Source organism: Epinephelus moara, chromosome 19, assembly GCF_006386435.1.
Source record: "Epinephelus moara isolate mb chromosome 19, YSFRI_EMoa_1.0, whole genome shotgun sequence".
Taxonomy (NCBI): domain Eukaryota; kingdom Metazoa; phylum Chordata; class Actinopteri; order Perciformes; family Serranidae; genus Epinephelus; species Epinephelus moara.
Window position 1 is genome coordinate 13,049,418 of NC_065524.1, and position 26,307 is coordinate 13,075,724.

Below are 26,307 nucleotides of genomic sequence, written 5' to 3' on the forward strand. Positions count from 1 at the left end.
TTAGAGCAGACAGTCATAATCTCTCCTCTGTGTTCCCCTGGGGTGTTAAAACCAGACCATTGGGCTGGATTATATCACAGAAAGGAGACCGATGTGTTAATCATAAATTAGAGGCTATGCCTCAGTGAGCAGGTCAGTCGGAGGTCAGTCACTCAGCCCTATAGGGGACTTTCTGTGTGAAAATCCAGGGCTTACCACGTAGTAGGCCCAACATAATCAGGCACGGACAATATACAGTAGTGTAATGTGTCAAGGCTGCCCTGAGCCGAAAGTTGTTCTTTAAGAAAGAATCCATTCAAACCTCACTGACTGTTAAAGTGTTCATTTACTGTATACATGTGAGTATACCTTATGCAAATATACATGCTTACACTTACACACACACTGGGTCATAAAACGCTCTTTTAATGGGCAGTCATAGTACACACAGCTAAGATTGGTCCATTTCTCTGTCTTCAGTCTACATGGGAAATGTGTGACGAGAACAGACATAAGTACCATCCGTTTTTCCAATTTGAAAATGTTGCCTCGGGGGAATTGGCAAGCTGTCTAAAAATGGGATGATACACGACCTTTGCTATGTATGACTAATGCTTGGCTCATAAAGACTGTGTCAACAAGGTGTTTTATTAAAGACACAGCAAGAAAACACTAAATGGCAGAGACATTACAAGATTTATATAACCAGAAGGAAAACATAGAAGACTAATTGGATTAGAGAGAAAAAAGGAATTTGCTGACCCGATTAACTGTCTCTGACACATTAAGACTGGCAGAATCACAGAGAACAAAATGTATAAAAGAGTTTTTTTTTATTTCTAATAAACATGAATACATGTGAACATGTTGGACGTTTTTATGATGTATGTTCAGAACATTCTTGCAAACTGCTGTACAAAGCACAAAGAGAGATGCTATAAGTCAGTACATGAGAGATGGTATGGTCTAAGTTATTGGAGCAAACTATCCATATTTCTGCTTTACCATCATCAATGTGAGGAGAAAAGTACACTGGGGGTCGGGGCACAAAAAGCAACATCAAACATGAGAACTTGTACAACTCTGAAAAGTATACTTTTTAGACACACAAAGGACACATACATTGTATGTGTTAAATAATTTTTGCTTGTCAGGACATAAAAAGCTAACTACATCATTCACAGATTCAGCAGTCTGTTTAAATACCTTATTTCTACAAAGTGAATTTACATTTTTTTTTAAAGTACAAAGTGCAAATACTATGGTTTCCATTATTGCCGATTGGTGAGGGCAGAGTCTCCATGCGGGAGGGGAAATCGCAGATGCTGGCTTAGCCTTGCTTCTTCGAGGGATTCTGTGGAGAGGAAATTAAAGTGATATCAGTTTGACCCTTGTTTTTTTGCACTTAGACTGGCAACTTTTTTTAATGACTGTATATCCCTGCCTCGGTCCCCACTAACAGAGATAAAACAATTATTTGCCTTCAATGACATTTTTCCTCAACTCTGTGACTTTGATTACGAACAGCACAAAGCGCTCTTCCATGTACAACTGTAAGCACTGCGAAGCAAACCACAAATTATGTTGTTGGTACTGTGAGGTGGGACTGTGAAACAGTTGTTTTGTCTTTCCTCTTTAGGCTTAATTCAAACACAAGACAGCAAGCATCACACACAATGCCATTGTCAGTTTACATTCTTGTTCCTGGAGGACGGTTCCTAGTACCTCCTTGTAGATGGCATCCAGCACGTCATGAAAGACAGCAAGCTTTGATTGACTGGGACCAACATGTAGTCTGTCATGTCTCAGCCAAGTCACAGCAAGAATTTATGACTCTTGTCCAAGTAGTATTGACCAGTCATGTTTGAGTGGCATGGAAACGGTTCATAAGGAAGGCAGAACGCATTGGCTGAAATACAATCTCAGAACCCATTGTCTGTCATCTGTTGATGATTAAGCTTTATATTAGCTTTTTAAAATTTTATAACACAGCTGTCCATAGAGATTAGCAAAAATGCCCAGTGTACGGAGGAGGAAGTTTTGGCCCAGATATTCACTTGCTACATTGGATCTCCTGAAATATTGGCCACTTCCTTCTGAGGCTTCATCGTCAGACTGATAGCTGATAGGTTCCAAGACTGATAATCGCCTAATCAGACACAGTGACCATTGTAATGGACAAAAATATTGTGTAGTCTGAATGATTCAATATTATGGCAGGAGTGGTTTACTTACTAGTTTACTGGAAGATAAACCCTCTCCTGGTTTGGCCCCTGTGAGACAAAAAGTGATAAAAACCTCAACAACCATAATATGAGGTGCAAATTCTTGCCTCCACAAAGTACAACTGACTCTTCAATAAGCACGGCCCCAGTCATGCTGTCCAATCTAGCACTGTACGCAAGTCACAAAGATACCAGAGGCAGATTGAACAATCAACATTCTTAGCAATTTTTCAAACAGTGGGTCATTGATTTCAAACATAATGTAGACAACAGGAGATTTCTTGTTTCTATTCTGTGACCAATTTTACAATTTTGCCAGCTGAAGTAACGATTGTATTAGCAGATTGTATTAGTTGTATTGTGGTACTATGTTGTAGTTACAGTTGCTATGATTGGACAATTGCTGTTTGGGGGAGGGTATTGTTATAAATTATGATTTAATACTTGTTTACCATCTGACTGCCATGATTCCTGTATTTTATCCATCAATATGCAAGTTAGAAGTTTGGTGCAAGAGAACACATTTGGACATTGTTGTGTTGTTCAGCTCACCCTCTTCTTTAGTCACCCCGAGGCAACCCATCAGCTCCTGCAGAGACAGCGCCTTGTCGTTGCTGATGTCGCAGTACTCCACAAACTTCTTCACACACTTCTTAGGCTTGGATTTCTTGCGCAGGAAGCGTTTGAAAGGCTTGATCTCCTTCTTTCCGATGTCTCCACTTGAGTTTTTGTCCAGCTGACTGAAATACCAGTGGACCACCCTCTCCTCCAGGGTGTGGCTAGGGTCGGGCTCGGCCATCCTGAATGGCAGATGTCAAATTCATCAGCTAATAATGTCTAAACTGGAGTTCAATCAATTGCTGTGGATCACCCAAAACTGGCTGCAGCACAGAACACTTTTTGTGCCTTTTTGGTAAATGACTGAACCCACTGATGCTCATCAATAATCGTGAGATTAACAAATCCACTCCTGAATGTCATACCTTCCGGCAGATGCAGGATCTGTGACAGCGTGCACCATGTCTGTCGACAGCGCATCAAGAACACTTGTCAGGAACTCTGTTTTCTTTGCCCCAGGACAGCCTGGAAAATAAAGCACAGATACCTGAATGAGTGTGTGCGAGCATGCAATACGAAGCTCCAATGGAAGTAAGTGTACACATATGTCAGCGGGCACAGAAAAAATTATCCCCCCGTCAATAGCATTACAACAATGTGGAATGCTGCCGTCATAGGTGGCCTAATAAATGTTTGGGGAGGGACGTCATGTAACAGGCAGCGTGGTTTTAACGTGAACAGCACATAAAGACGGCAGAGGAGGAAAATAAACCCAAACATGACATTGTCTTTTACTCCCTCTCGTAAAGTGTCAGACCTCCCCTCATCTGGAGGAGGAAGAGGGTACCTGCCAATCATCCTGGAGGCCCCTGAGTGGGTTTTGACAGCTGGAGCACAGAAGATGTTACTGAATATTGTATGTATGGACAAGAGGATCCCCACAGCACCTGCAACTCACCTGAGACATCAAGGGGACCAAATATAGTCCTGACAGACACACTGTTTCTTAGGATTTTGTCTGAGGGATGTCTGATTTAAAAGGTATGCAGCCAGAGACACAACTCAACACTTGATCTCCACTTTTTGAAATGTCACCCAGAGAAAAGACTGATATAATTGGGCCATTAACCTATAAGGTAAAAATCTATCATTACCTACCCAACTAAACCAACAGAGAAGCATTAATGCATGCAGAATGACAGGAAAGAAATTAAAATGAGAGACAACTGGGGAGGAATGACCCTAATGATAGTAATTGTCTGTTTGGCCATATAGTTTTAAGAGTGAGGAGGCCAAAGTTGTTCTCAAAGAGCTGAAGGCTACGCAGGCCTGAGAGATTCCTGGGTCTCCTCAGCTTTCTCACAGGCCGGCTTCCCTCAGCTATTCTGCCTGTGGAGAAGAAGAAATTCTCCACAGTGTGCTACTCTTTTTATGGCCCAGGCCTGCGGGGCCAGATTCTCCTCTGTTGGAGATAATAGCATGCTTTGCTCCTCTCTAACAGGTGGCGACCAGCATCGACGTAAACACCCAGCACCCAGCCTCCACTCAACCTTTCCCAAGTAGCGCAGGGCTTTAGTTGTCTGCACTGGGCCGAGGGTTGAAACATTCACATGTCCAAACTGTTCCACAGTTACATGCTGAACAGACTTGCACTTAAGTTTTAGTGGGCCCTCCCTGGCCCTAGCCCAGTAAAATATCTGACCCACCTGTTAATGGCCAAACTGGTGCCTTGTGGAGCCTCTTGTGGTAAATTAGTCTAGACAGTCATACAATTGCACCCTCACAAGGCAAAGTGTTTTTATCTGGCTTCTGGCTGAAGAGAGATTTGTGGGACGCAGTTGGACTTGTTTGAGGCTTAGTGTTTTTCATGGAGAGCGCACGTCCTCCCCGTAATGCTGCAGGAATCTGAGCGTGTCTGCAGTTCATTCAAATGGGAAGCCATCAGGTAAGGCTCCAGTCCCTTCCTCTTGGCAGCAGAAGTTTTTTCTTGTGGGGGCGGGACAGATCAGCTTCTGTTTGTCTGGACCCCATTTAGCTGAGGGGCAGGACACAAATGTTCCTGCTGTCATTCAGAGGAAATTGAGTCTGGCCATTTTCCGTTCACTTCATGGCTGCAGCAGTAAACGACTGCTGTCTTATTCCATAATGATTATAATTATGTAATGCCCAAGTCTGACAGATGGAGGATGGAATCAAGTTGAGAAAGCCTCAAACGATTACATTTTTTCTTGTTGAAAAGCTAAGATCTGCACCACTGTTCATATGCCTCCATCCATCTGCTGCTAGTAAAAAGTTGGCCAGTAAGTGCATGTTTGCATGTGTGTGCCCGTGTGCTACTGTCAATAAGAAGCAGTGTTTTTCTATGGAGCCACATGGGGCAGAGCCCTGTCAGCACTCACAGCTGCGGCTCCCAATGGCTGCCCCAATGCAATCCCATGATCCCGCTCTGGGGAGAAAGCTAGCCAAATACTCCGCTTTCCTCTCCTGCCCCTTTCAGGGCAAAGTTCTCCTTTCTCGCATCTCGCCCCATAAACCTCTCAACACCAGCGCTTCAACAGCAAATGGGCTGCAGCAACGTGAAGGCAACATTTGTAATTATCCCTGCTTCATACAGTAACACGGTTTACAGCCGTTGACGCAATTGCTCATAAAGAAAACAAGATGCTGTGTTTTTTGACTGCGTCCCTGTGTATTTTATAATGGGAGACCTGGCTGATATGGTGCAGGTTTTTTTGACACATATAGAATGAAGTCTGTGTACTCGTGTGAGTGTCTGTGTTAGGCGATTGCATGGCTGAATAAGTATATTGTTTTCTGTCCTACTACTATGTGTTTAGGAGGTGTTTGGTTGGGCTTGAGGTCTTTCTCGTGGGATAGTTGCGGCTGTTTTCCACCCCATCGCCACTTCACACTCTCTGCCTTTACACGCACTAATTATTTCTGCTCAATATCTCAACAATAATATACACCACCAGGGCCACTGGAAGGCAAAGATGAGTAACATTTGTTGCTCTAAGGAGCATTCATCTGTTACTGTCTGTCCCACTGTACAGGAGTCCAGGATGTCAGAGCAGAGACAGAGTGCTGCTCTGCTGCTAAATGCAGCACCTGCGAGCAGAGAGCACAGCTCTGGCCCGGCACGCTGTTACATAAACAGTTGTGGATGGGACGCGAACAGTGGCAGCTCTGTTCATTTGCTTGAGGATTATTAACATGTTTACCAAACCACCAGAAAACAGTAAATTTGCCAAGCACCGTTCAGCTTTAAACTGTGATTTGGTTGTATGCAGCACCTGAAAGCCATAACTCTACTCTGCCCATGATTGGTTTTATGAGGACAAGTCGTGCAACTGCTGATAAAACTCAACTTGTATTTATAAATGTGATGAAAACCAAGGTGGGTAACACTTTATATTAAAGTCCTTGTAATAAGTGTTAATTGATAGGTAATACAGCCCTTATAAGATGCTTATAAACAGTATTATGTGTTAGACTACATACATCTTAGTAATAACAAACATGTTTATTCTTGGATTATAAGACATTTATAAGCACTTATAAGAAACTTGTTTTAAAGCCTTATGAGTTTTTTTTTAATTTATTGAGTCTTACTTATGTCAACTTATGTTAAACCTTTACTAAGCTTTTTTGTTGCTTTTTAAAGATTAACATACTCTTTATAATGCATTTATTAGCAGTTAACGCTGCACTTATTAACAGTTAAGTATGGTTTTTGCAACTACTGGATCTAAAGCAACAATGCCTTATTATGGTTCATACATCCTTAATTATGCACTTATTCACAGTTAACAATGTTTTTCATAACTCCCATCTGTTATGAGCGCTACATGTAGTCAAAGTTGATAAAATATGAATAAAAAAATTACACACACATGAATACAATGTTTAGCAATGAAGCACAGAAACACACTTTAAAGCAACAATATACATGAGTTGGTATTTGTGATTTAGCACCACTACAGTTTCACGGTGTTACAACACTGTAGTAAATACAAAGTGCACCTGCAGACTTGCAAACTGTTTGTCCTGATGTACACGGTATTTTGATTTGTGATTTTATTTGTGATTTTTCTAACGGCAAACAGAAAACAACAATAATCCGACAGTAAAGTGTACATCCCTGCAGATTGCGATGCAGGCTGTAACCCTATCAGGGCACGCTTATAACAAGGACCTTAATATAAAGCCTTACTGTTAAAACTCAAATCAGCTCAGCAAAAACAAGAGGACAGTTACAAGTTAGGAAACAGTTCTAACTTTTTTTCCACATTAAAATAAGTCATAAGCTAAACCTGTTAAAAATTGGTTTAATCGTTCATGTTTGTGATGCCTTGTGGGCCACCTGGTTCTAAAGTAGGCCTTTTTCCTTGATTCTTTAGGAAAACTGGATTCTAGACAGCCTCCCTCACTTTAAGAGCCTGGGCAGTCATCTTAAACAAGCCCTCCAAATTAAACAAGAAAATACATAGTATGTAATTTCCCTCGAAAATGACACATAAGATGATCTGACACCCCATAATGGCAGGACAACATGTCTTGTTGGTGCCTTCCCAAACCGTTTTGTTGATCTCATACTACTATGGTTAAGGTTGGTTAGGTCTATGGATATGGTTAGGAAAAGGTCCGTGGTTTTGGTTGAATTGAATACTTGGTTCAGGTTTGGGACCGATGGTGGTCATGGTTAAGAGAAACCAACATGGACTGTTGGTGGGACACAGGAAACGAACAGTGGTCACATCAAAGTAGGATGTTTTTTGACCCATCCAACCACCGCAACATCCTCCTTTGTCACTTGAGTGTAAACATATGTTGTTGTGGGGCATTTGCTGAAAACATGTATGCTATGTGTGATCAGGCACCTCTGCTTTGTTATTTCTTAAAATCTTCCCCAGAATGATGAGACAAATGATCATTGGTCTTAAGTTCTATCCATTTGTAAATACCACTTGAATAAATAAAATGTAAGTTCTGCAGTTTTACAGAGGCAAGTCCTGGTAAGTAAATATCTACCTAACAAAGCAAACACAAGCTCACCTGTACCTTAGCTCACCCAATGACCACCACCCCCACACTCAATTTACTTATCTCCCCTGTTGTCAGTCTTTCAATCACTACCTGTCTCTGGCATCCTATTATCCATTATCTCTACCTCTGCTGCCTGCTGTTTCTCCTCCATGCTATCATCCCACTACCCACCATCTCCCATGTCAGTCAAGATTAATCCTCCCCCCAATCTGTCTCTGTCTCTCTGCTTATTGACCAGTGAGGGGCGGTATCTGGCAATCCTCAACTCTTTATCAAGCATTTCCTTGACCAACAGTGCTAATGATGTCAACAAACACACACACACACTCGCACTGTTATCACAGCCTTGGAAGCATGGCAGCGGTTGGAGGCTGACTGCTCTAGAACTTCACCATGTGGTCTGAACAGAGAGAGAAAACAGAGACTGAGTCCAGTCTTTAGAGACCTACCTTGGAGATGTCTGCTTCTGTAATGATCCTTAGGTTTAGTTGGGTGGGCCCTGGCATTGCCATCGCACTTTGGCTGTTCATACCTGTGACAGAAATTACGCCTTGTGAGAAAATGCCAAAGTTATTCAAAGTGAAACGGATAAAAGGGATTGTTTATTACAGCAAACTATCCTCATTGTAAAAATCAGAGAGGAATCCCATGTTTTCCAATTACCCGCGTACAGTTAAATCTCAGGGATTCAAATAATTGTTTTGTGGCAAACCAGAGGCTGTGAATCTCATCCAAAAAGAGGGGAAGGATTTAGGGCTGGTATGAGGACAGAAAGGGGGAGGGAGGGTGAGAAAGAGAGATAGAGGGAGAGAGGCAGACAGGGAGCGTGGGACACAAGGAAGCTTTCACGGCCTCCCTTGGCGAGTCGGTGGAGCCTCGATTGCTGCTGTGCGACTGGGCCAAAAGCTGGCCTGGGACAAGGAGAGAGAAGGGGGAAAATCCACGCTTCCATATGTGTGCTAATGTGCTGTCTGGCACTCTGCCTGAAGCCTTGTTAATCTGATACCCAGCCTTGCTGCTCAATAAGAGTGTACCAGTACCCCACTCTGCCAGCCTGACTGACCTGTGACCTGCCGCACAGCAGACCACTGAGTCACTCTGTCTCATCGGCAATGTAGATGTCTGTCCGCTTATGTCAGACTTATTTTCTAAGCGTCAAAAAGTGGAGCTTACTTTTGTTGTTTGAAAGTTGCTATTTTTCTAACATGTTCTTCCAAATAAAGAATCTTTTATGATGTTTTCATTGTTAGACCTGCAGGAAAGATAATGCTTAACATGGTTCCACAACATTTTTAGTGCACAGAGGGCATGCAGCAAGGTCTTCCAGTTGGACAGCCTCTTTATCAACTGGCCACTCTGCTGTGTTAATGTGGCCAATGATCACTCACCTGCTTTGTGTAACAACTGTCTGGTTTCCTTGTCACAAAGAACCAAGCAATACATTCCAAGAATTTTTGTAAATTAGGGTGAAAGTACCATAAGTGAGGTCTCTCCCACCTGGTGGAGGTCCCAGGTATGGGCCGTCCGGTGTCCACCAGCACACACCAGCAGTAGCCGGTGGAGGGGTGGCACTGGACTGGCTTGTAAAGTCCTCCTTGGGCGCAGTCGGGGACGAACACGGCGTCGTTCTTGTGTAGCCTCGCCTCTTCCTGGGCAGACTGCTGCTCCTGGTCACATGATGAGGCTGGAAAGAGGGGTCAGAGGTTATATAGGAAATCAGTAGAGGTGTCAGTGGACACACACCGCTGGTAAGGATAGCATTCACCTAGGTGGTCTAGACAGACACAGAGTCAATGTGAAGAAGAGGGTTTGTTTAAAGTTAGGAAGTCGCTCCTAATCAGATCTGGCTAACACATTTTGGATTTATACAACATTCAATATGTTTAAGTTAATTTCTTTATATAAGCCAAATGCATGCACTGCTCTCTCATCACAGTCTAAGCATTGCTAAGATATTCCTGAAGAAGAGGAGGAGGTTGGAGCGCTGGAGAAGACAAAGGGGTGGAGAATGAGTGCTCAGAGACAGTGTGTGCAGACTGCTATATCAGCCCCCCGTGGCACTGTTTACGGACATTAACGGGCTAATGACTGAGTACAGCTCCCTATGCCCCAAGTTAAGTAAATATTTGGACACTCAGCTGCCCTCTGTGGATGTGTGTGACAGAGGGAGACACAGACAAGACAAAAGCAGAACAGTGGTCAGTTGGGCCTATGCCTTCACACACACTGACACACTAATGCAGGGTACTGTAAAGTACCAGGAATCTATATGTTTACATAAATTTCCAGGGAAAATGCTTCATGATCCTTTCTTTTAGCCGTACATACAGAGAATGTAGCGGCCTCAATGGGAGAGAGACAGGTTTTGCAGAGCCTCAGCAGGATCTAATCAGACTTGATTCTGTGCAGCAGCCTCCTTCTCTGCCGTGCGGCTCTCCAACAGAGATTTGAGCATTAAACTCAAGGATGAAAGTAGAGCTCTTCTGGCCATGAGGGCTTTCATCGCCGACCTCTCCCTCTCTTCGCTGCTCGCCTCCAGGCTCGGAAGCTACTGCGGGATTATGGATATCCCTTTTCTTTGTTTATTTTCATTAGAGATCTTTACCCACACAAAAGAGACCAAATGAAATGCCTCCCCGCTTTCTCAACCGACTCTCTTCGCTCCAGTTCCTCCGTATGGGCTTTCTTTGTTGGGGCGGGTGTGTTTTTTTTCACCCCAATACCCCAAAGAGCACATGGTAATCAAAACCATCAATGCTGCATTTCTCAGGCTTTTTTTATTGGTTGTAAATTATGATAATGGGATTCACACAGATGCACACATGCACACAGGCTTCTCATCTCTAGGCGGGCCTCAAAATAGCAATGTTTTATGCAGAAAGCAACTTATTTTCCCCAAAGAGCAAAGAGGCAACTGATCTGTACAATAAGATAAACGCGCATGTGTGTAAGAGGAGGCCAGAGCGGACCAGCCAGAAGAATAGGAGATCCTGTGTTTGTGCCATGTGCTGATAATTACAGATACGCTGCAATGCTAGGAACCACAGAGAAGCAGATCCTCAAAGCCTGACGCACTCCAACACCAAGATGTATTGGTTTCACAACCCACCATCTGTCCTTAAAAGACAGGAACAGCCTCAAACCACGATTGCTCACACAAGTAGGAAAAAACACAGAGCGTGCTTTCAGTTGAGGTTTGCAAACACCCGATAGCCGTCATTAAAGAAAAAGTGGTCTTTGAAACTCACATGGCGCTCTGGTTCTATTGTTCTGACGGCTGCGAACCTGCTCCGTCCACAGAGTGGGGTACTGGGAAATGATGTCTGAAAGAAATCATCAAGACAGCTTTATTAGCTTCAATAGAAAACACACTCGTATATCATCGGAGCCAAACCTGGTGGTTCCAAAACTCACAGACTGTAAAATGCACATCAAGGTTATCGTATCTCAAACTGCAGGAGTGGAGGCAGACAGTAAATTGTATATGACAGCTGTGACCACAAATATAGCTGCAAAAAGAGAGGTACGTTAACTACGAGCCTCCCACTGTCTTATCAAATGATTGCATTAACATGAAATCATAAAACACTACTTCTTTTACAATGTAAAAAGTCAATAAAAGTGCTCAAATGCAACATTGCAAAATATGACTGTCTGCTTCTCTTCGCAGTGACAGGTTGTCTGTATTGAAATAGAAATGTAGGAAGTTCTCTACTATTTGGAGTTTAAAGCTGTAGTTGGTAACTTTCATAAAAACTTTGTCATATTTGCTTAAATTGCCATTATATCCACACGGAAGTACACAAGGTAGATAATCTGTGAATCTCTGCCCTCTCAAATTGCTTCTCATGGCATTAGGGAGATTAAAAAAACAATCAGAGCCTCTAGTGCAGCTGTCAGTATTGTCAACCACTGCTCATGAACTACAGTCAAACTAAGCAGCATTGATCAAATATGAATCAAGAGTCTGTCTGCATTAACCATTTTTCATCTTAAATGTTTTCAGGAACATATTTTAATGTACTGTTTAGCTGTAAAATGAGAAAGTTGGTCTGGCCGGTGGGCAGTCTTCAACATGGTGGCCAGGTCACAAATGCTCTCATTTAACAGCTAAACAGTACACTGAAATATGTCCTTGAAAACATCTGAGGTGACAATAGACGATGCAGTAACTGAAACTTGACACAAATTTGATCAGCGCTGCCTAGTTTGACAGTTTGACTGCAGTCCACTGAGTGAATGCAATGATTGACAGCTGCTTTACAGACTCCTTGGCTCTGATTGGTTGTTTTTAGTGTGCTGTGGTAGATTCTAGTAAATGCCGTTAGAGGCAATAGGAGGAAGAGGAAGAACATGATCTTTTTCATAGACTTTCTGTCTCATGTAATAATTTTGGATGTAACAACTACGTTACAAATATGACAAAAAGTTATTTTCATAAAAGTTACGAACTGTAACTTTGAAGGGTATCACAATATAAAAAAACTCACAGATGTATCAGCAGCAACATAAAGTAAATGTTGCAGCTGAAACTGGAGCAGATACTGGGTATTTTCATCTATGTAAAGCAACCAGTAACTAGAGCTGTGAGATAATTTAGTGGAGTAAAAACTACAACATTTGCCCTCAAAATGTGTTGGAGTAGAAGTATAAAGTGAAGTATCTCGATATTGTACTCAAGTACAGCAATTTAGTATATGTACTTCTGAAAGATGAAAAAACACATTCATCTTTCTCTTCAAATGAAAAGTGAAATTCTTACGCAATGAAACACAACCTTGCTCTAGTTAACATCCAGGCACTTTGTTGCTGGATTACTTGATCTGGTATGACCAACAGCTTACGGAGGCTTAAGAGCAAAAACGCAACTCATGCTGAAATTGCCACTTTAGCTTTCCTTTATATAAACATCAAATCTTAGTCATCTTATCAATTTAAAAAGGTTTCACTATCTCATTTTCCCCCTGATGACCTTTTTGAAGCATGATGCTGTAACTGCTTCATGTTGCAGGCTCCTTTTTCCTTTTAAGGATGTTTAGAGGCGACGCTTCTGAGTCAGTCAGTGGTGTGTCAGTAAACACAGGAGCAGTATCAAACATTTTTTTACTCACAGTCTGAGGGATAAGAGCTCACCTTCTTCATCACCAGCAGGCTGTGGATCCACCACTAGGCCAGTCTCATCTGCATTTAGAATGGAGAATATTTGCAAGGAGACTACAATTACGAGAGTAAGCTAGAGAACACTTAACTATGTGAGATTTGCACGTTGCCCGGCTAAGAAAGATGGAGGCAGAGGGAGAGGTGAGGAGAGTAAGAAAGAGAGAGAGGGGTGTGTGTGTGTGTGTTGAAAGCTGAAGGAGTTGTCTTCCAGTTAGAGAAGAGAGGAGGAAAATCACAATATAGTGGTCATATATTCCCATGGTTTCACTTCATGCACCAAGGGAGATCATTATGCTATGGAGGACAGATTGAGGTCAGTTAAAATGAATGTGAAGGAGATGAGCAACAGTTGTCCCTGATGTTCTTCTCCATTCTTCCATTGCCTACATCTGAGTTATGAGAGCTGTGTGAAGATAGGAGAGACACAAGAGGTGAAGAATGCAGTAGCCAAGTCTGAGACAAACCAATTAACAGTGGGTGAATCAAGCTCAGTGTTTGTTTGGACTCTGTTTGTTTGATTTGTGGTAGGAGGGAGACGGGGATGGAGGTCTTGAGCCGCTTAGGGTAAAACCACGGCCGTAGGTGTGGTTAACCTCAGTGTAGGTCACTCACTCTGCTCACAGTAAAGCTCTGTTAATGCATGAGTCAGGGCATCTCTGATGGGTGGCTCCACAAACAGGGATTAAGCTTAAACTTCTTTTCTTTAACAATGAGTTCTCCATTGCAAAATCAGGATTTTACATTTAATGCAAGTGTGTTGTGCCAGCCAATCATCTTCTCAAGCATGCTTGGTGGTTAAAAATACATACAGTCAGTGTGACTGACTGAGGCAGGCATGTTATTACTCTGCTCACTTAACGGATGGAAATGCCATTTCAAAAAGTGTATTTATGATTCGGATTTACGATAAACCACTAATGACCGATCTTTACTTTGCGGCCTTTTACATGACTGTAACACCTCTTTTAGCATCTGCCAGGAAACCCCCGCGCTATTTGTGGTCGTACGGCATTAGTTTAACTGCTGTTTGTCCGTCGTCGGCTGCATATGATTCCAGCATGTGAATGAATTTGTCAAGTCAAGCACCAGAAATGGGTTTATGGTAAAGCATTTGGTGTTCAACATTACCAACAGTCTGATAAGAAAAGCACAGCAATGGCTGCTGTGAACTACTTAGGTACTGATGGGCTTCTGCTGAATCAAAATATTGATGCAATCACTGCTATTTTCAGCGCTGGCACACCACAAATCTACAGTTTATTCTGCCTTTCACCACCCTGTTTATCCAACCAGTTCAGATTGAACCACAACCCCCCCTCTTCCACCTCCTTTCCTCCCTCTTTCCTTCTCCCACCATCTCTCCTCCTCTCCCAAATTTTGCATTCCCACTTGATCTATGTGTAATGAGTTGGCCGGGTTCAGACAGACACTATACCCAAGACTGTTTACAGAGAGAGAGGCGCAGACGTAAATGTCACACTGACAGGAATAACCCATGTGACAAACACAAGTGGATGCATATGCACTCCCTCTCTCTCTTAAACACTTGTACACACATGCAAACACACACACACACAGACAATCACATAAGGAATCGATCGGAATCAACCCAAATTACAGTTTTTCTTTGAGAGCCTTCAAATCACATGAGTTAAACAAATCATCTCTTACAAGATGAGAGCAGATATAGAGAGAGAGAAGATATACAGTATCTGGAGTGGAGCTGAAGGAAAACTTAGTGGTTCTATATCTGGAAGAGGGTAGATGTTGATGAGAGACAGAGTGAAAGTAGGTTGGAGGATAAAGTGTGAACATTTCCTTGTATCTTATGTCACTGTTGCTGAAAAAGAACCAAGACTAAGTGAGATCAGGTTAGAGAAGAAGAATAAGAAATCCATTTTCCTCCATTCTGGCTGCTCCCTGGCCATTTGGCTGCCTGGTTAGGGACAGCAGACGGTTATAGAAGCTGTAGCTGCTGGCGTTGTGCATTAAAGCTCACCACAACCTCTCTCCTTAGACTTGTTACTCAGTAACAGACTGCTTTTATATCAGCCTCCAGGCTGCTCGCACTCTCTCAAATTGACAAAATATTAGAAAGGCAAGCCTTAACAGGCGACCCACCCTGCACATCTCCGACACAGATGCAGGCAAACAGACAGAGATACAAATGAATACACACTCACATGTACATGCATGCTTAGATAGGTACACACACAGACAAACACAAAAGCATGCATGCACACATAAAGGAATCAATGTGCCTTTGAGAATTCATTTTTCTTGAATTAAAGTCTCACCTGCTTTACCTGGCTCTCTTGTAGTAGCTCTCTCTTGTTTTGAACCTGAAAAGCACATGATCAAATAAATTAAAAATTCACCACCAAACACTTTCTTCACGTTATTCACTACAATAAAAAAAAAGTATAAATATCTAGCATACTTCAAGATTTTGGCCTGAATCTTTGACTGAACAGCCACCAGACACCACAGTGGAAAACTCTTCTCTGCCTTTTATTCTCCATTTATTTGAAGCGTATCCAGTCGCTTACACACTGCATGTCAATGGAGATGTATTTTATGACATTTCTACGGTTCATATACACAGCTATGACTAAGCAGCTGGCAGTAACAATACAACTACTGCTGCTACTACTGGAGCTTTCTCGCTATTGAGACAGCAGCAACTTCCGAGGCAGCCCCGTGGAGACGCACAGGGAGGACATGTGGCATTGGTTATTTGATTGTTTGGCAGACGCCATCCTCCAAGAACACTTACATTCCTTACAGTTTAACTTTGTTGCTCAACTCTGCAACAGGGATTTTCTACTAGGCTTATTTACACACGCAGCCCCGGGGCTTGAGCAACGCTCAGTCCTCGGGTGGCCCTCAAACCCTGTGGCCGTCAGTCCAGTCACTGACCACTTTCCCACAGGACTGAAGATTACACCCCCCGCAAACATGGAATGTCTTTTTTTGCTGTTTTGAGTTCGATTTATCATCATTGCTTCACAAAATTACAAAAACCGCATTCTGGTACAAATCAGCAATTCTATTTTTGTTGTTTTTATGTCATACAGCGGGCGTATTACAAAATGCCTGCAAATACTGTATACAGTATAAGACACATTGCTGGGGTTTTACCCACCTTGGCATCGAGGTTTTTTATTGGCCACTGCTGAGCCACTGATGGGTCTGCCATTGGGGGTGACACACCAGCAGTATCCAGTGTAGCTGTGGCACTGAACCTGTAATCAAAACAGCATGTAAACACAACGTCAGCACCAGCTAAACAAGAGACCTCTAACAATGAAATGTGGATAGATAGTTTTAAAAAGGTGTTAACAATTAAATTCATGCAGGAGAAAAGAGCAATTCTTGCGAAAAGTGGATGCAAAAGTTATTCTTTTCTACTGGGGCCTCCCTCTGCTAGAGTCTTGCCTCATATTCAAAAGAAGTATCATTTATGTTTTTTGTTACCTCGGAATATGTGCCATCAGGGTTGCATACAGGCACAAAGACCTGCGGGAAGAGCTTCTTGGCCTGCTGCTCTGTGTATTTCTTCTCTGCTACACATCTGGATGTATCTGAGGAGCACCACAAATCACCAGAATCACTACACATCACAGAGACCCATGATTCAACCCACAGCTCAACTATTTTCTTATGCTGCACAACTATGAAACCGACATACTTAAAAAGTCAGCAGAAGATGTTGAATCTCACAGATGATGAAGAATGAAAGAAAAAAAATGCAGGCAGAGAGGAGAGACGGAGGGGAAACAATTCAAGACATTTCGGAAGCGGCAGATACTTGTGTGGCTGGGAATAGAACCAACACCCCCGGTCTTATTAGGAGCAAGTCAGACAAGCCTGCACAGTGCCTGGTGGTAAAGCCATTACTGAGCGAGGCAGCTCGTGCTGCTCCTGTAGAACATTCCAGTCACCCAAGAAAAGGGCTGATGCACAGGGAAAACCTGACCCTTCCTTAATGTCTCCGAGTCTGTCTCACTCTCCTCTTAAACCTCGACCGTCTCCTCAGTTCAGCCCCAGCTGTCCTCTAACTATTTGTTGATATAATGTGGGTCAGCAACTTTTCACCTATGTGCACCTCAAGTCTTTTCACATCTCTCTGTCAGAGCAATGGCTCACTCTGTCATTCCAAAGCTGTTTCATCTCACCTGGCCAACAGTACCAGCTGTGCAAACTCTCAGGAAATGTTGGGCAGCGATGGGTTTGATGGTAACTCGGTGTGACAGATGGGCTGCCATGCAGTGCCTCACTAGCTGGCAGGTTCAAATCACATCAAAACAATGACTCATGCTAAGTTTAAAAACGTTCACCAGTTTGGTCAGGAGGCTGCATGTCCCTGGCACGGCTTACAGTAGATTGTCCATTAGACACATGCAGGGGAATGTGCACTGGTTTCTCTTTAGTCTCGTTTGTGTGTGTGTGTGTATCACTGTCATTGGCGAGGAGAGGGGGCAAGACGCTGGATGTTCCGGATGAAGGAAAACAGCAAGTTGAGGAACTCTAAAGTTAGCTTCAGTGGAAAAACCCAAAACCATCGTCCTTCTCCAGGGGGCTCCGACCAAAAAGCTGACTGGAAAAAATGACAGGACACTTGAATCATCTGAGCACAGTGATAGAAAACAAATGTGGTGCCAGTCTCACCATCCTTAAACACAATCCCATCTCTGTGCTTTTAGGCCAGACCGACCCTCTGGTTGATTTCGGCTGCTGACTCGGCTGCTGCTGCTGTGTCTTTCACCCCGGCCGTCCAGAAGCAGAGGGGGGTCCGAACTCTTATAGACCCGATGTTATTGACGCATACAATACGACTTTCATGGACTCTCGTCCCTTTCAGCTTCCTAGCTGGAATCCTCTATTCTGTGTCCCGGCGCTGTCCGCCACATCCAGATGTCCGCTTAGAGACGTTGCCATAGAGACCCAGGACGGGCATAAAATCGTGGAATGCTTTTCCATCATATGAGACTTCTTTTAAGCAAACCCTTTTGCTCACGCTCCTTGCATTAGTGTTCTAATATTGTAATGTGTAAGAATGGGGCATTGTCCCCAGGCTGTAGAGCGATGAACTAGCAGCATAGAGTTAGTGAGTGGGGCGGGGTGAGAGGGTTTGGGGCTGCAGCATTGGGGTATATGGGTGCTTCCTTCCAACAACGACTAACAATGAGGGAGTCTGTGAGCCGCCTGACCTCATTGGCTCTCCTTCCCCTTTCACTTTTCATCTCCAGTCTTCCATCAGTCACATACATACAGCTTTACATCTAGTATGATGAAAATAAGACCATTAATTCTTGTCAAGATATTTCATTCAAATGCCTTCACCTCCGCATAATAATTTGATCTCAGAGAGCTGAAGTCTTTCCCTACCATTGGTCCAATGATAGGTATTTCTGTGGTAACAAAACATGAAAACCTTAAACAAAAACAATTTCCACTAAAAATTTAGCATTTTGACAAATTAAATTTCGTTATCAAATGGTGTGAAATTGTGAAACCAGCCAGGGAGCAGCAACCCCCCACCCACCCACTCTCACTGTGTCAACCCCACTCGTCCACCCAGCACTCAAAGAATCAATTATGCTGAAATGAATTTAACCCACAAGTTTCTAATGTGACCCCCTCTGTGTATTCGAGAGTGCCAGGCGGCGCTGAAGCGTGACTCATGACCTGACCTTTGCATGGCCCTCGGATGACCTCCAGCTGAGGGTCGCGGCACTTGGCTCGGAGGAACTCGCAGCGAGATGTGAAGGTCCTGCCGTCGGAGGCGCACAGGGGTTTGCGAGGAGCTCCGCTGCATTCCATGTTGCACTCCTTATCCTGATCCACCCGCAGGAACTGCAGCAGTGAGAAGGCAGGAGATAAGATGAGAACATTTTTGCTCAATGAGCCATTATTTTGAGAATCGATGAGCTTTGCATCAAAACATGTAAATCTCCATAAACAGGTGTGATTCTGGAGGGTTTCATAAAGACTGGGATTGGAGCTTGTGTAAGGTCAAATAAAAACAGGCTACCACACCAAAAAGTCATTTGCAGAACAGGTGTTCACTGCCATGCAAATTGTTAATTCTGTTTAAAATTCTGTTTATCAGGAGGTTCATGAGCAAAATCATTTGATGAATACACTGAAAAGCACTGATAAACAGTGCAACACACAGACACAAATATGAGGCAGTGTCACTACAAGCCTGTCAGGGTGCAGCCATGCTCTGTCTTTGTCTAAAGGGCTGGAGAAGACTTGATTGACGCTTCCTTTTTTCTTTGTCTGTGCCAACACCTGCACAGGTATTCACCTGGAATCACTCCTGAGGATGTTTTACTCAGCCATGAAAAGAGAAACAAGGACGGAGACTCTTGGCTGAACGCATCGGATCACCTGTGTCAATGCCACCATTGTATCTGCCACCGTGGTATGAAACCCCCTCGCCAGGCCGCACAATGGGGCGGCGGCGATGGTGAGGGGGATGGCAACAAGCTGTGACTGCTACAATGAATGAAAAGACAGTGAATGATAAAGTGGCTGAATAAACTAGATGTCAGGGAGCTTTGTGCTGCTACAGTGTGTGTGTTGGGTTTTCATATAGTTCGCGTGATTCATTCAGTTCTGTGGAATAATGACTTGGGTTGAGTGGAAAAAAACAAACTCTAGATCCATGCCTATGCAGGTGCAGTGTTCAGTCAGTCGTATCAAAGATAAATACCTCTCTAAACTCGTTTTGTCTTCTTATAATGAAAATATTTGTACATATGAAACACTTTTTCACTCAGTTTTACTCTTTTGTTTTGTGCTGTTTTGTTCAGTTGTCAGTGGATGCACGAATATCCAAAATCTGTCTCAATGCCCTCTCTGTTAACTATTCACAGACAGAAACTTTCCCTCTTTCACTAACACATACACCCACACACACACACACACACACACACACACACGCTTGAAATCTGTGGCACAAAGCAGAGAATCAAAGCCCTCAATTAAAGGAAAGCCATAAAAATCTGTTATGAGTTATCAAAAGAAAGGCAAGATAAAGAGCAAGAAGAAAAATCACACATCTATGAGGAGGGCGGGATGATCACCAATAAAAAAAAAATGTTGTGTCTGACATCTTACAAATGAAGTGAGAGGTGAAGTTCGGTGGCAGCCTCCTGCATTCAGACGAGCAGGGCTGCAGGGCTGCATGCACCTGGAAGAGGGTTGGCAGGGAAGGCAGAATCGCCCTGGGCCAGAGGGGGGGGGGGATACAGCCCACTCTGTCAACCCTGCTCATAAATCTTCCCGGGGGGATCAGAGAGGAGAGGCCCGTTCAAACACATCGGAAGAGGAGCCGCGAGGGAGGGAAGATGAGTCTTTTGGATTGAATGAAATTTTTCAAAAACCAAATTTTTTATAAGTCCTTTCTTCCCGGGCTTTTAAAAAATGATGTGTTGTCATGAGAAGAGAAACAAAAAGTATCCTGACACTGCAGAGCTGTTTGCTTCACAAGAACAGCCTGCGTCCAAATCTCAACACTTATCCTTCATCTTTCTAGACAGAAACATGGCGAGTAATCCTTCTTCCTCCTTTGGGAATAACAATATGAATGGTGAATGCTGTCTATTTCCAGTGGTTAAAGGGAGCTTATACAGAGCTGTATTTATTTTGGGCAATGCAAGACTAACAGTGTACTCTACATATTTGTATCAGGAGCAACACAAGTGAGATGACGGGAAATGAGGGAGAGAGGTACTGTAGGAATGTCACCAGGGACACTACAGTTCATGGTTAGTGCTTTAACCCAGGGCCACCAGAGCACCCCAGATTTTAGACATTTTTAAGTTTCTGAACTGCTAAAAATTGAACAATCTGAGAGGTAATAATCCTTTTAACTTCCTTATTAAGGCCATAATCTGTAGTGATGGGTCACAAGTTGACATTGCATCACTTTAAGAAGTCACAAGCCAAAAAAGGTTGGGTACCAGTTGTCAACAGTTATGCTGTTTTGACACAATTGGGAGGATTTGCCATTTTATGTTTCCTCTTTACCCTTGTAATCCCTGAAGAAACTTCCACTTCATATTGTACTCAAGTGGGATACTCTAGTTCTCTTTCTACAGCTGCTCATTTATTTGCCCATTTCTTTGTTTAAACTGGAGCCCCTCCTTGTTAGTGTCTCAGAGTTTCTTGGATTGTTTGTATTGTTGCATCTAACTGACAGTCTCCCGTCGGTACCCCCCCTCCCTCTCCCCTCATCCTCCCACACCAGTTTGGACATCCCTCTGCGGCAGTGACCTCCTCTCACCCTTCACTCTGTCTCTCACAGCTCACCCCTTCACATAAAGTCCAGCAGGCATGACGGGCTGGTCTGAGGATGGTTTTTGCAATGACCACAACCTTCCAAAGCCAGTAACTGCTCTGATAGTGTCTGAGTGCACCCAGCCATGCTTGGTGGTGGACCGCCAGCCTTGCCACGGCTCATGCTGGCCACCCCAGTGCTCAAACTACACCAGTATTATCAGCATCAAGCCAGCAGACTGACAACCCAAACTGAGTCATTCAGCAGCCCAGCATCCCGCTAGATGTCCGCTGTACACAGCACACAGCAGAGCGCCAAGTGCCCGCAAGTTTACGATAAAGCTCCAAGAACACAGCGTGGAAAAACACAGCTAGCCATGAAATCAGCCACCCATGAAATCAGCCACCCAGATTCACTATCAGACATCCAAGTGTTTATTTCAAAGTCACAGTGGGCCACACTGAAGGAGGAGAACAAATAAGATGTGAAAGCCAGTGAGAGGAAGAAGCATCAGAGACTGATGGTGTGTTGAGGTCCTCTTCCTCTGGTGCACTCCTAATGGTAGTTAGCTGTCTGCTGCAGATCTCTGTGTGTTTGGCCTGTGGTGATGGATGGGCGAGGCCGAGGCAGAGCCCTGACATTCCCCTGATGTCTCATTCCAGCCTTTCCAAGCCGGCACCATCATCATGCACAGCAACACGTTGGAGAGTGATAGATGGCCTCCGCCTCAGCTACATGCAGCACAAGCTTCCACCCTGATTTATCATAAAAGGAGACTTGTACAAGACAGAACACATATTGTGACTCAAATCCACTTATTGCTGAAGTTCTTTTCTTGTCTACCTCCAGACAGCTGGCTTTCACTATCTGTTTTTCTTTCTCTTTATTTTGCTCTCTTTCCTTTCATGATTTCCTTTTTTTCTTTGTGTGATCTCTCTTGGAAGATGCTTTTTGCATCTGCTCAAATAATACAAGAGGTTGGCAAAGGAACAAGAGACAGGCGAGAGAGGGCGAGACTGGCGGAGTGCAAGGGAAACTTTTTTTTCCAAGACCAACCAGCATACAAATCCAATCCTATTACCTCCCCCTGATTCTGCAGCATTGTGGGACTGAATGGAGTATGGAGGAGGCGAGCCTCCAGCAGAGAGCACATTGTAGGCTGATAAGGGCCCTCTGACTGGGAGGCCCCCGCTTCCAGCGCCCCGAGAGGCCCCTCACACCACGGCCCCGCAGGGTCAATGGGGGCCCCAGCTGAGAGCCGTGGCAAATGTGTTAAATGGCCTTGGCGGGAGTTTCCTGCGTGGACGCAAGGATGCAAAGGGGATCATTAGTTTCCAGCATGGTGGAAAGGGAAGAAAGTGACAGCCTTTAACCAGGCTACTAACTCAATCAAAGGAAAAGGCACTTAATTGCTGTGAAAGTTGTTAAGAAGAAAGGAGGTGGTGTGAAAGGCCACTGATAGTCAAGTGACAAAAAAAATCTCTCTCTGAGCAGGTGCACAATTTTATGAAAGCATAGGGGTCAATGGAGCCCATATGTTATACTAAAATTGCTTTCGTGTTTAAAATGAGGCAGCCAACGTCCTATGCTCCCTCATCTTTTCACACACTATTTCATACTTCCATAAACCATGGAAAAAGTCTGCCTCATGAATAACCTGGGCAAATATCCCATATATTTAACTGCCTGTTTGACCTCAAATATGCTCAAAATATCACATGGAGACATTTTCTTGAAACCAACAATAACCTCTCCTGTGTCATTCATACAATAAGCCATGAATCACTTACAAAGTCCTGTCAAAGGACAAGTAGTGCTCCATGTGCTATTCCAATAAAGACAGTCTAATGAGCCACAGTGGGGAGGTATGACACAGTTACCACTGAAACATGCAATGAAATAGAGAAGTTTCTCCTTCTTACAGTCAGACCCAGAGCAGAGTGGATTCTGTGTCACATCCAAACACACAGTTGCATCAGTGTAACCTTTCAACTGCCGGGTAAATATTACTACCCATGACATCTCAATAGACAATTATTCATATTCTGTACTCATATTCTATATGAGTAAATGTGTATATCATGGTGAAAAATCAGGGGGAGCATCTGCTCAGTGCAACACTTCCTCCCACATTCCACAACTCCATAGTGCCGTCAGGGAGAGAGGATCTCCGACCCCTCACCTGCAGGTTAACGACTCATGGCCATTTGTTTCCAATTGGATATTAAGGCATCCTCACCCGCACCATAAATAATGGTGCTGGGGGAGGCGGCTGTCACATCAACCTCTAAATCAAGGGGTGAAGCCTCTGACAGTGCACATTCCACTTTCTATCATTCCTCCTTTAGCACTGTACCTGCACTTGATCGTGGCCATGAAATTCTACTCATTTAAAGATGCAGTTTAAGGTCAATGGAGAGCTGCTGCCCTGCTTCTGTAAACAATGCCATGTGCTTTGATGCAGCAGACCTGCTCACACTGGCAGAGTAACCTCTACACAGCCGCTGGCATAACAGAGTAAACAGGACAGAGAGACAAGACAAAACGCTGGCAGGCAGGTAAAAGCGCTAAAGGCATACCACAGTGGTGCTGCTAACACACCAATCAACTCCCAGAGAAGAGCCAGCAGCTCTGCCATGTCAGACACACTGTGCAGAGACCCTGAAACACAGGGACATGGAGTTTACACAGCTCACAGAGAACACAGAGATCTATTTTCTAATGCAAATCTCCACCTGGTGATCCATCAAGTTAAAATCAATCTTAAAGTCAGTCTGAATGTGTGCAAGATATGAAACATACTTAAAAAAGTCAAAGCTGCATCTTTTGAAATGAGATTATCAAAAATCATAGTGTCAGCATGGGCTATAACATTGTTAAGATGTAAAATGTATCACTATGTTTCTTATTTTTTTTTCAACTCAAGTATTTTTGATGATTAGATGAAAAGCTCAAAAGAAAGAGATAAAGGATGATGACCACCAGTCTCATGATCTTACCGACTTAAAAAGATCTCTTTCAGAACTACATTACTGAGTTAAAAGAAAGACTTTCCCCAAACTGTGCCCTTTTGCTGGAATATTACGCATGGAATGCACAAGCACATCCTTCACTATAAAACTTTTTTTTATGAGTGGATATGAATGAGATGTATTCTGAGAGTTATGTGGCTCTTCCTACCGTGAGAGCTGAGAACTTCTGAGCGCGTCCAGCGCACAGCAGACAGAGGAAGACCAGCAGCGGACAGACGCGCATCCTGACTCAGTGTGGCAATAAACTCTCCAAATTACGCACGGTCCAAAATTTCACCTGGACTTCACCAAAGCACACAAACTATCTCTGGGAGACGTTGAAAGTGCTTTTAAAAATCCACAGTAGTCCTTGCGAAAAAATGTCAGTGTTAAGTAGAGAGGGGGTTGCTGGTTTATTTCACTTCGTCTCCTTGGTTTCGTCTGCCAAAGCGTTGGTGTAGACACTCTCCTTATTTCTGGCAGTGCGATAAACCCCCCGTGTCCCTGACCTTTTCCCCTCCCTCGGTGTCTCTTCTCCCTTTTTCCCTCTCTCCAATTCGACTTCTTTTTCTCCACACCCCCTCCCTCCACACTTGATTTTGTCGACTAGATCCCTTATCGGATGCAGGCAGTTCCCTAGCCGGTGGTAGGTAGGTAGGTGTAGGTTTAGAGGGACTCCGTCTGCTGCTGGTAGCTGAGGCAAACACGTCAGGTATTCTTGTCTTTCACCTTTTTTCCTCTTTCCCTTCTCCTTTAAGACCACAGCAAGAAATCCCTCTTTTCACAGGATGTTCAATTGGCAAAGAGAAGAGGGGATCAGACAGGCTACTGTCTGCTGGGAGGGTCAGCAAGAACAAGAAGCAGTCTGCGCTCAAACTTTCATACTGCTGGACACCCCCTACACACACACACACACACACACACACACACACACACCCTTGGGATTTTCTCGATTCACTCTCAGGTTATACTATTTCCAAACGAACGTTACACCATGAAGTCCTTCAAATTAACTCATTACACAAACGTAGGCGACTCAATCTTGTAGTTAACGCGAAAATAATTAAGCAATCTGCCCTTTTGATTAATTTAAATCATGTATTTTTTACGCAAAGAAGTAAACGCGAAACTCATCTGGAATATTACATGAGTATGATCAATACTGATGCCTGATTTGGAGGGACACGATCAACTTGGCGTTTATGTCTTGATGCTCTTGACTAAATTTTGGACAAGTCCGTGGCCATGTAAACCTTCTCCATTAATGGAGACAGCGGCACCTTGCGACTATAACGCCACCTAACGGTATTCACATGTAGTTACAAGCTCTCACAACCCACTCGCTGTAATGACCTCATGTCACTATCACCCATTTTCACCCTTGTATTTACTGATTAGTAAGGCCTATACATGTTCTGCTAGCTGCCACGCGAGAAAAAGAAATCAGTGTAACGTTATAACCTTAAAAGTTTGTTATAACAAGATGTTGTTCACATTATAACAAAATGTTTTCACGTTATTACGACGTAGGGACAGAAAACAATGTACCTTTTTATGTAGGCTTCGTCTCATGCTAAAATGTGTTAACTTATTGATATGACATAAAACGTTTCATGATAACTTATAATATGAAACATTATAAGCTATAGGGCCTAACACTGACTTAGGTTAGAATTATTCAGAAAGCAAAACATGTAGCACACAGAAAAGAAAAAACAGGTTATGGTCGTCAAGCTAACACATTAATGAAGTAAAAAAAAATATAAAGAGACGTACCTTGCTCTGGAGTCTTCTAGAAATATAGCAGCGTCACTGTAGCCTATGCTTGTGGCAGTTTAAATAGGCTATTTAATTTGCACAACATAAATGAACAAGAAACATTCAATAATTCCATGTTATCCAGCAAAATGTAACCTGTATTGACTGAATGACAAACAAACCAAAAAGACATTCAGCTTTTGGGAACTAGCTCTCTTTTCTACAACTTTGAGCATACGTGCCAGAAAGGCACACGCAGACACTCACTTTCCCATAA

The 26,307-nt window shown here is 43.4% G+C and overlaps 1 protein-coding gene across 6 annotated transcripts; it reads right to left on the bottom strand.

Moving 5' to 3' along the window:
• Positions 1-390: 390 nt before the first annotated feature.
• Positions 391-26,297, bottom strand: smoc2 (SPARC related modular calcium binding 2). 6 transcript variants are annotated; one of them, XM_050071574.1, is made up of 13 exons: positions 24,442-25,133; positions 18,665-18,827; positions 16,446-16,552; positions 16,114-16,213; positions 15,266-15,310; positions 12,942-12,989; positions 11,057-11,131; positions 9,285-9,492; positions 8,258-8,340; positions 3,188-3,287; positions 2,757-3,004; positions 2,215-2,252; positions 393-1,333 (listed from the first exon to the last, which is right to left on the bottom strand). In XM_050071574.1, exons 1-13 carry the CDS (start codon positions 24,514-24,516, stop codon positions 1,310-1,312), a joined length of 1,314 nt encoding a protein of 437 aa, XP_049927531.1. In that variant the 5' UTR covers positions 24,517-25,133; the 3' UTR covers positions 393-1,309. The 6 variants fall into 6 exon arrangements, with proteins under 6 accessions (XP_049927533.1, XP_049927529.1, XP_049927528.1 ...); XM_050071575.1 differs by having other exon boundaries at positions 395-1,333; positions 9,306-9,492; XM_050071576.1 differs by lacking the exons at positions 2,215-2,252; positions 24,442-25,133 and adding an exon at positions 26,049-26,297 and having other exon boundaries at positions 391-1,333.
• Positions 26,298-26,307: the final 10 nt, after the last annotated feature.